Raw genomic sequence first — 11,159 nt, forward strand, 5'->3', positions numbered from 1 at the left:
ATTGTTCTTTTCATTTTATCCTCTACTAAAAAAACTACACTTAACTTGTTCATGAGTATTTTTTTTTAATTTGTAAATATTCTCATACATCCACATTAATATTCGTATTTTGATTCAACATTTTAAGATTTAGATGCCCTTAACAACATTTTGTTCATTGATTTATTCTCTGAGTACATTACTTTAAGAGAATTGGTTGAGTCTTGTACTCATATATATGGTCATAATTAGCCCATTGTTAATTGAGAAAAAACACACACACACATATAGAGTTGTTGAACTAAGAATGCATCTAAATTATTGGATAGAGCACTGAGTTATATATACTCATTTCCTTCTAATTATAATGATGGGATGCTTCTAGTCATTGCTAGTGGATATTATTGAAGAAATAGTATGATCTTATCAAAAAGATCAGATGATGTTAGAATAATATTTAATCCATCAAGAGGATGAGTATGATGATGTGGCAAAAATTGGGTCATTCATGGAATAAAAATAAGAATATTCACAATTGCCTCTCCCTCTCTCTCTCTCTCTCTCTCTCTCTCTCTCTCACTCAATGGCCATACTCTAATTAATTAAGGTGGACAAGACTAATTCAAAGGTAAAGGTCTATTGTAACTTGAGCATCATGCCATAAACATGGAGGATTATAATTTAATAATAGAAAGTTAATTATCACTACATAACATGCACATCCATCATCAATAATAATATTGAGATGGTAGGCAGGAATGGACAGTGAAATGATGTAACATATGGCCCTTCTATCCTTCCACTGTTCAAATCAATACAAGATTAACTATTCACATCATTGAGTTATTGACCTTTTCTTAAACTGCAGGATAATTTTCCAATAAATTAATAAAAATAAATAAGATAATTAGTTCTTTTCATATACATAAACTTTAAAAAGATAATTTGATCACTCAGCTTCAAAATTAATAATTTTTTAAGATTCATTTAGAAATAAAAATGATTATATATGCTAATTGTCAATATACATATATGTTACATGTCACAGTGTGACAAAGGAATACATATGCTAAGAAAAAGTGACTTGTCATGTTGAAGTGCAACAATTTTTGTCAGGCAATGTTCAGAGATTCTCTTTACATATGATTTGACATATATAAGTAAATGATGATATAGTTTAACACAAGTAAATTGTAACAATTTTTCACAGGAAGAAAAAGGAATGTGTTTATATTGTAATCAAATAAAATATATATTATTATAACATATTTTAAAAATATTTATATGATAAAATGAACACAGGAGGAAGAAGGTTGGAGACTCAACATTAGATTGTTTGAAGGATTAATAGAAGATAAACCCAAGTCAATCTCAATGAAAAATGATCCAATAATTTAAGTTCCTTAAATCACAAATATAGGTTATCTTAGATTGAATTGGTGAATCTTTAATTTTTGAGTTAAAATCTTCATAACATTAATGAAATTTAAAGAATTTTTTTTTACAAAGGATAAGTACTAAAACTGTATCATTTTTTTTTCATTTATCTATACATCCATTGGGGCCTACCACTTTGTCCTATGATGTTTGGAATCAAAGGTGTATTAAACTAAGTTGGAATCAATGTCTCAAATGCTATGATGGAATGAGATGTCACATAAAAAATTATATCTAAAATAATAATATTAATAAAGAAAAGAACCATGAGACCATTCAAGATATGGGACATGAATAACCAATGATGATAATAGTTAAATATTTCTCTCTTTTTTTTTTTTTTTTTTGTTGGGGTGGCTTATGGGTCATGCAATAGCACACATAATTTATGTCTGACAATTTTCCAGAAAATTATTCCCTACATTTTAATATGACAAAAGAATCCTCTATCATTTATTAAGAAAGATAAAAATGATTGAGAGCATGGGAACTTCTGTTATATTAAAAAAATATAAATATTATGTGGGAAAACAAAAACATAATATTATTTAAAATTTTATTCTTTATAATTAAAAAAATTAATTATTAATTCCAAAACAGCACAAAGCAAGTAGAACAAAAATAACTTTACAAACATTATAAGAGGTCAGCAGAATTATTATTATTATTATTAAAGCGCGGGTAGAATTATTATTACTATATTACTAAAGGGTATTTGTGACATTTCACGGTCTCCAATGACCCTAAGCTTCGTGTTTAAATAGGGCGTCTATGAACGCCATCCGCCGGTAATATCGCCTTGTCTATCTATTCCCTCGTCTTCCTCTCTCTCTCTCTCTCTCTCTCTCTCTCCTCCTTTGTCACAGCTCACTGCGACTGCCATCTCTGCAGAGTTCCACTGTAAGTTTTCTTCCTTCTCTCTCTCTCTCTCTCTCTCGTTAGATTTATGTACCTTAAGAAGCTCTGGTTGCTAAAGACGAAGAGAGCAACCTTGTTTATGGATGTATTCCTTTTCGTTTCTCTTGATTTCCTTCCTCTTTTGACTTAGACTCTTTAGATCCGTTGTTGGACTGATTCGGAGCGCCTGTTTGTGTTGTTGTTTTCTGTTGAGGCAGAGGCGGTATCGAGGAGATGAAGAACTCGGTGTCAGATCGCAATCTCTTCATCGAGAGCGAGGAGGACGATGACGTCGACGAGGAGGAAGAGCACAAGGCGCAGCCGTCGAGGGCGGCCGACGACGATGACTCCGACTGCTCCGATTCGTCCTCCTCCCCCGACGACGACGACGACGACGACGGCCCCCCGCGGAGCAGGCCCAACTCCTACTCCACAAATTGGCCCCAAAGCTACAGGTACCCCCCGTTTGCATGGATAGATCGCCTCATGCGTGCCTTACGATCGCGATCCGACGGCGGAAAACGTTTCCCGGGTTACCGCCGTTGGATCCCGATCTCGATCCGTTGGGCCGCGGCGGTGGGAATCGGCTGGTATCTCGCGCGGCGAGTCGTGATCGTAGGGGGTGTCGTTCGAAGGATGGTGGGGTAACAATTTGGTGACAATACTTTTAAATTTAGCGCCGCGACAGATTATTAGGTTGGATGGAATATTTTTGATGGCGTTAGGACGAGGCTGTCGCGGTATTGTCTCCTTCCTCATCAATGCGACTTGGATCCATCTCTTCAGAGACCAATATTCTTATTAGCTGTAAGTGTACTACAAACACTCCCTCGTACATACATTATATGTACGAATTGTAGTAGAAGAGTTTGAGTCAATATTGGTTTGTAAGGGGCCGTTAAATACCGTACGATTTCGTGCAGACTTTTGATCCCTCCTATCGTCACATCCCAACCGTTGGTTCTTACGGATCATGTTGGGATGGTGGGGGTGAAAGAAGAATTAGTAAGTCCGTAAGTACCGCATTGGTTCGTAGCTCTTATATAAATGACTAGTTCCGTATAAACTCGAGCTCGGACAGCACATATATTTTTGGGATCAATTAAGAATGATCAATGGAGATGAAGCGTGAGGAATCCGACCTAATTAATCTATTAACGGGGGAGAGGATGGAGGTGGCAGTGGCCTACTCTGACTTGTTCTACGTATTTTAATGTCCAGGGGATGTTGCTTCATGTTTTGGATAGGATTTGTGTCGAAGGGTCTCGGAAAAGGGTGAGGGCTGCTGCTGTGGCAGACTGATCTGTCGTGGACTTGTTCGCTATAGGTTGTCCAGTAAAAGCCGAAACGGTGCCTGTGGCCCGCGACAGCTTAGACGGAGGTGGCAGGGTGTCGCTCTGTAGTCTGTCCCAGGACAGGGAACAGGGTTTTCTCTCTCATCCACTGCCTGACTATCGTAAGGGCCCATACTCTTTGGGATCATTAGAATTATCGAGAAATATATTTCTTTAAGCAGCCTTATAACGAAGAAAATCCGCTGTATGACATTTTGCAGTTTATGATTTCTGGAATCTTATGAAATCTTACATTGATAAATAACTTATGGAAACGTTAACCAACATGTCATACAGCGGAGGTGCAATTTGACAGTATTTTGTTTGGAAAGAAAAATCCATTGGAAGATCTTTTCCATAAACAACAAAGATAAATTATTTAGTTTGGAGAATGGAAATAAAACCTGTTTCCTCTTTCGTTTCGTTTGTTTAGCATACGGGAATATTGTTCCATTTTAGAACTTGAACGATGAAATTTTCCTTCACTTTTTGAAAAAAAAGGAAATTGAACGGTTAATTTTGTTTGTAAATTATGATTTTTTTATTTTTTGTTTTCTGAAATAAACATAAATATTCAAGGTATGCCTTTTTTACCACGAAAGGCATCATCAACAAGTATGTTCAAATGAAATTATAGTGCTATTATTAGGTTAATAGACTTTTAATTGGCAAAATCCCAAGAAGCCATCATGAAATTTAATTTAGATTGGTCGTGATTGTAGATGAGTGTCTTGTTAAAATGGATTAATTGATTTTTAATTCATATTTTTAAATATAATGCAATTGGTTTATAAATATAAACTAAGATTTAATTTATTTCATCTAAACATAAATTAAATTAATAAAGTAATTTGAAAAGTTAGAATAATGGGGAAACAGAACAGAAATAGCATCGATTTGATTTGTTCCTTGTAGGTGTAGCATATCCTGGTAAGAAATACTATTCATTTAAAAATTCGATTGCGTTCCAGTTTCTATTATTGCAGAAGGTGGTCTAAAATTTGTAGAACATTTGTAAGCTTATTGAAAATTATTATAAATAGTTCATGGAATCCTGTTTTAAGAATCTACTTTACATAAAGTAATTCTTATCCGTTTAACTGTATGGCTAAGTGAGTGGATTATATCAGAGTATAAAGATCGTTTAATGCTTGAAAGTTCTATTTATGGTTCTGGTGATAAATTATTCAGATAGTTTTACTGATTTGTATGCAATGCTTTTGATATTGAGCCTAAACGATGAACTAAACACAATATTTCTTCTTCTTTTTTGTTCTCAGGCAATCCATCGACATGTACAGTAGTGTGACTCCACCAACGATAGGGTTCCTGGGGACTCCAACACTCAGCAGATTGTCAAGTTCCTTCCTTTCTTCCTCGTTTCGAGGCAAGCACACCCCAGAAATCATTGCGTCACTTATTAAGCCTTTACTGCCCACTACTGCTGCTGATCTTCAACTACAAGACGAAGAAAGACAAAGCTCGCATTCGCTATTGATCCCTCCACTGCCATCGAGGAAGCCATCGTTAGAGAAGATACAAGAGAAGGTCTCTCATGAGTTACCCGTATCCCGGAGCTGTTCCTATGGACAGGCGGTGCTCAATGGTGTGCATATCTCGATCTCATCCTTGTTATCAACTTTTTAAGAGCATGAAAATTTATTTTAGTTTATTTCTTAATGTCAAAATCTATTTTATGTATTGTTTGCCTTTATGTCACGTATTGATAGTTGTTAGAGGAGTTACATAATGTTAAGAGCTATGTTGAATTCAAAGGCTCAAATCTACAGGCCTTTATGACCACTCGCAGTCAACTATAGGACTTGTTCACCATGCAAGTTTAACTCATAGCTTGAGAACCACAAAGAGAAAAAAAAGAAGAAAAAAAAGGGGGTTCTTATCAACCATCCGTAGGCTTTCGTGATCCTGATATCAACATAAGGAATAATTTGATTGTAGAAATAATCTGTGTAAGAAATTATTTCACCGTTCTCATTTGACATTTTCATTTTTTTTTTCTTGACGGTATCATGTGAAACTTCTTTGTTAGGGATGAATGTTTTATGTGGGGTTGGGATCCTTTCAACACCTTATGCCGTCAAAGAAGGAGGATGGCTTGGGCTCTCCATACTCTTGACATTTGCCGTGCTTGCGTGGTACACCGGCATTCTACTGCGCTATTGCTTGGATAGTGAAGAAGGCCTGGAGACGTACCCCGACATAGGTCAGGCTGCCTTTGGTACCACTGGTCGTTTTGCCATCTCTGTAAGCCCTTCATAGCCATGTCCACTTCCTGTATTCTCTTGAATCTTAACCGCTGTTAAGAACTGATGAACTAACGCTTTCGTTTCATGTTCTCATGAACACGCAGATAATCCTCTACATGGAATTGTATGTAAGTATAAATACCTGAATCCACGTCGTCATCATCATATCAGTCTTTTATCTGATGATATTATGGCTTATTATTGGGGAGAATCCACTTGAATGATTTTTTTGGTTGGGCTTAAACATGAATTTTTTATTCTGTCAATTGTGATACCAATCATATGAGTCATAGGGAATCAAAATTAGTGAATTAACATTATTTTATTTAATAATTATGATAGTATTTGTGACTTCTAACATGCATTCATTTTGCAGGCTTGTTGTGTTGAGTATATAATATTAGAGAGGGATAACTTATCATCACTATTTCCAAATGCGCAACTGAATATAGGCGGCATACATTTAGACTCTCGTCTACTCTTTGCCATCTTGACGACTATTTTGGTTCTCCCCACTACGTGGCTTAGAGATTTAAGTGTTCTTAGTTACATATCAGGTCAGTATATCCCCTTCAATAATTTCTTGTTGCAGTTGTCATTAACACTAGCTAATTTGGCAAGATGCATGAGGTCAACATTTTAATGGATCATTTGTTTCATCTGCAAGTCAAAAACACAAAAGAGCATTTTGAGAAATATTTTATTATTGTTTAGAATTTTTTCTAGATATTGTTTAGAATTAGTAATTTGGGAAACACAGGGTCAACAAAATCATATTTTAATACTGGTTATATGCATCATTTCATTCTTTATACACAACTAAGTGATGATTGTGGCATGAAATCTATATACGTGTATATATAAATATTAATCATGTACTAGCAAATGGAATTTTGTGAGGTCTAAATTAATATATGATCAATTAGTTATCCTTAAATTGCACTTTCTTTTATTCAAAGCAGATGCAGATGGATCTGCAATCACCAAATGAACCCTTATCACCAGAATCCGATAAATTTAGAATTCATCAAATATTTTAAGAAAACGCATGCTTACTAGATTCTCATTTAATAAAAACATCCACTTATAGATTTATTAATTTTCCTTTCTTTCTCAATATTTGGCAGTTGGAGGAGTTATTGCATCGGTAATGGTTGTCTTAAGCTTATTTTGGGTTGGTACAGTAGACAAAGTTGGATTTCAAAATAAGGGCACTTCACTAAATCTTTCAGGTATACCAATTGCCATTGGTATATATGGATACTGCTATTCAGGTCATGCAGTTTTCCCGAACATATATTCCTCATTGAAGAAACCCAATCAATATCCTTCTGTTCTCTTTACCAGGTCAGTAGATCTAAGACATATTAGTATTCCTTACCTTTCACTAATACACAGAAGTCTAACTACATTTTGGCCAATCATATTTGTAGCTTTGCAATTTGTACTGTGATGTTCGCTGGGGTTGCTGTCATGGGTTACACTATGTTTGGGGAGTCAACGCAATCGCAATTTACTCTCAACATGCCACATAATCTAGTGGCTTCGAGGGTTACTGTGTGGACTACGGTAACTACTATATTCTTTTCTTTATTATTATTTCTCAATGATTGCGAACTTTAACTAGTTGGTCTATAAAATGCATGAAATATTGATCTTTATTTCATTTTCTTATAAATCATTGAAGGTTTTGCTTCTTGCATACATGAAGGTACATCTTAAAATTTTAAAAAGAAAAATCATAAAATTCTGTATCTCTTTAATTGAGAAAAGGGAAGAAAAGGAAAAAATAAAATTCATTGGAAAATTACATTATCAAAAACTTTGAATACAATTCATAAACAAGAGATTGTACTAAAAACACTAATGTTGTTGTTTTTTTGTGTTGCATATACTAGACTAATTTGATCAATAATATGAACGTAAATAAAACTGTGAGACATGCATATTTGATAATTTATCTAAGTAAAAAGGGAAAAAAATGTATTCTCACAACAATAAAATCAACAATATCTTTTAAGTTTATTTATTAGATGTTCAAATTAAGATGTTGACTGTTTAATTGAAGTATTTGTCTTAAAAAAATTTACATCCTGAGATAATGGTCGAGTTGGTTACTAATGTTATTTCATAGACTTTTGGTTGCAGGTGGTGAACCCGATTACTAAATATCCTTTAAATGACATTTTCTATTTTGATCATATTGTACTCCATTGAAGAACTTTGTTTAATGGTGATACTCTTTGTTCCTGTAAGTTTGATTCAAAGATTTATTATATTATCAAAAAAATGCTTCAGCTTCTTCAATTAGTTGAACTTTGATTGGAAGTCAAATGAATTTTGTGGTAATTCCAAATTTTCTACTAAAACTATCTTAAAAAACATTTTTAATTCTAAATTTTAAATAGATGGTAATGATTATGGTCTCTTCGTAGTAGCGTGATATTTGGAAGTTTGCACACAAATTCTTATGGAAATTTTTGTTATCCTTAACTTATGAAAACATATGCATTAACTCTGACTCCTTTGGCACTGAGTTTGGAGGAGTTGATACCATCAAACCAATCAAAGTCGCACTTGTATGCAATCATGATAAGAACAACGCTGGTTCTTTCTACTCTGTTAGTGGCTCTTTCCGTCCCTTTCTTTGGTAAGCTTATTTCATGTTGCTTCCTTTTCAGTTTTACAATATCTTACCAATTATTTCCTAAGTGTTAATTCCCTAAAAATTTACATTTCAATTCATGACTTAGCAACGCAATAATTTACTTGTGACTTAGGATGAAATAACCCCTCTTTTCCCATTTGCATTTTCTATAAAGTTTTTCAGCTTTAAGCACTTATATAATTTGGTTATTATTTTCTTAACAGGTTTGGTGATGGCTTTTATTGGATCTTTGCTCACAATGCTCGTTGTAAGTTCTAGATTTGCTTCAAATTTTTTAGAAGTTTGACCTCACTGTTCTATCTATAATAATTTTTTTGTTGCAGACTTTGATTTTTCCATGTGCTTGTTTCTTGAGCATACTTCGTCATAAAGTTACAAGAATTCAGGTAATAACATTTAATCAATACCTACAGCCATATATGCTCCTATCATTTCATTTGCAGAAGGTTTTTGATATGTCATGAATCTGCTGAAAAAATGGTAATATAATAAGTTTATATTTGGTGCAAAATAACAACCAAGCTGAATGTAAAAGTTCACAATATATTTCAGAAATTTGTTCTTCACAAAACCATTATATTAAGTTTGTTTAGCATCTTATTGAATCATTGATTGACATCAGTTCATCAAAGGAGAAAGGGTCAAAGTCTAACATCCTACTAACATAAAAAATTAATGCACACTTGCGAAAAAATGTTTAGTGTTTGATTTGATTCTATCATTGTCTATACATCCTTTTTACAAAAATCTCCAAAAGAACTCTTTATATTTATAAGCTTCTCTTTGTTTATCTAATCTACAAAAATTCAGAAACATTCATTTTATTCCAAATATTGGTTTGCTCATCATAAATAAAAAAAGCATTCACAATTTTAGACCACTAAAACACTGAACGAATGCTTATTGATGATATAATATCATGCACATATTAAGAGGTTCAAAGATAAATTATAGTAGTATCTAAGTATGGATCCATGTTCTACTTTATCCACGAGATAAAATAATTTAAAGTCTTAGTTTCGATGCATAGAAATTTAGAAGGTTGAATCATTACATAACTAATAATAATTTGCTAGCTAGCATCTTATGCGATGTACATGCTGTGTAATATATTGTCTAATTAATTTCAATTGTAGGGACTATTTTGCATCATCATTATCACAATTGGAGTTGTTTCTTCCATTGTCGGCACCGTCTCATCAATCTCCAAAATAGTAGATAAATTGAGTCAATGATCACGGCACCAAGCAAATCTAGTTGGTTGTTCCTCATTTTTGCTTTTATTATTCCTACTACTTTTTATTTATGTCCTCTTGTAAATTTTGTTTATCGGATACTGAACTAGTGTTGGTCTTAGTCTTTTCTCCCTCTTTTAATTTATACAAGTACAATAAGTGATATGATCTTATGCATAACATGATCTAATGTGGTACACATTTTAAATGATTATTTCTTGCTTTTATGTTAAACATTATTTGCTACTTAACTCTTGTTTTGTTTCTTGATTTGCAAGTGAAATCGTCATATTTTGACCTCCTTTTGTTGTATTCATTTGTGCATATGCAGTTGCATGCTAGAAATGAAACAATCATTCCATGTAGAGTGAGTGATTGAAGCAATGCACTTATCACCAGCCTTGTTGTCTAATGAGGCTTTGTGTTTTTCTAAATTAAATGACACCACCTACACAATTAGAACAGTTAAATTCGTGATTAAGGAAAGCCATGGCATCAAATCTCGATCACTTGTGCAAGATTAAGGAAATCATCATCAAATCATCATCAGTCAATCGAGAGATGAACTCGAGTTCGGGTCAGGTTTCAGTATATAGAAACATCTGAGTCTCCAAAGTCAATTATTTTCCTACTTATCCGTTAGTTATCTTTATACATCCCTATAAAATTTCAAAATTACTATAAATACCTTTACATTTATCATCAATCTTCGTCGTTCACTAAGCTAGAGAAATTATAGTTGACAGTAATATTGTCTAAAAATATTAAGTATATAAATATATATGTTAATTTATTTTAAAACTTTGTAAGGATTAATATACAAGAATCTTACAAGGAAAAGATAAATACTTAATCTAAAAACATATAAAACCCAACCACATTATTATTAGGCCAAATTACATATATATCCCTTCAAAGTAAATTATTTTGGACAATTTCCCTAAAGAAACACTGTATTTTAGATTTTTCTCGGGTGATAACTCATGTTTCCATATTTTCCATAAAGAGTCCTTACATTTTTTTCAAATACCCCAAATTTCATTCATTTATTTATTTCTCATTGAGTGCCTCTACAATTTTCTATATTTTTCATAGAGAGTCTTTTTCATTTATTTTAAAATATATCAAATTCTTCTTAATTTTCCTCTATAATTACATAAATTCCGAGAAATAATTTTATAAAATATCGAGATTCGATTGATAATCAAGTAAAAATACTATAAATGTTATTGAAAAGCATTGATATAATATCGTGCCTCTTGGGTTGTCATTATTGTCATTACAATATCATATTTTTACGTTTATAGTTAGTTTGATTGAGGTCAGAAATCTATTTAAATTA

At 33.1% G+C, this 11,159-nt stretch overlaps 1 protein-coding gene across 2 annotated transcripts; it reads left to right on the forward strand.

Moving 5' to 3' along the window:
- The first annotated feature begins 2,208 nt into the window (after positions 1–2,208).
- Positions 2,209–10,068, forward strand: LOC135654796 (amino acid transporter AVT1C-like). 2 transcript variants are annotated; one of them, XM_065175666.1, is made up of 13 exons: positions 2,209–2,316; positions 2,532–2,768; positions 4,928–5,253; positions 5,698–5,912; positions 6,019–6,042; positions 6,291–6,471; positions 7,042–7,261; positions 7,348–7,483; positions 8,063–8,082; positions 8,419–8,564; positions 8,786–8,829; positions 8,906–8,968; positions 9,719–10,068. In XM_065175666.1, the coding sequence occupies exons 2-13, from the start codon at positions 2,548–2,550 to the stop codon at positions 9,815–9,817; spliced, it is 1,695 nt and encodes a 564-aa protein (XP_065031738.1). In that variant the 5' UTR covers positions 2,209–2,316; positions 2,532–2,547; the 3' UTR covers positions 9,818–10,068. The 2 variants fall into 2 exon arrangements, with proteins under 2 accessions (XP_065031738.1, XP_065031739.1); XM_065175667.1 differs by having other exon boundaries at positions 7,147–7,261.
- The last annotated feature ends 1,091 nt before the right edge of the window (positions 10,069–11,159 follow it).

Source organism: Musa acuminata, chromosome BXJ1-4 (genome assembly GCF_036884655.1).
Source record: "Musa acuminata AAA Group cultivar baxijiao chromosome BXJ1-4, Cavendish_Baxijiao_AAA, whole genome shotgun sequence".
Classification (NCBI taxonomy): domain Eukaryota; kingdom Viridiplantae; phylum Streptophyta; class Magnoliopsida; order Zingiberales; family Musaceae; genus Musa; species Musa acuminata.

Bases quoted from the DNA above. Each gene is read 5' to 3' on its own strand.
- LOC135654796 (XM_065175666.1), top strand. From the start codon at position 2,548: ATGAAGAACTCGGTGTCAGATCGCAATCTCTTCATCGAGAGCGAGGAG. The intron at 6,472-7,041 runs GTCAGTATATCC...AATATTTGGCAG, and splicing joins TGTTCTTAGTTACATATCAG to TTGGAGGAGTTATTGCATCG. The intron at 8,565-8,785 runs GTAAGCTTATTT...TTTTCTTAACAG, and splicing joins TCTTTCCGTCCCTTTCTTTG to GTTTGGTGATGGCTTTTATT.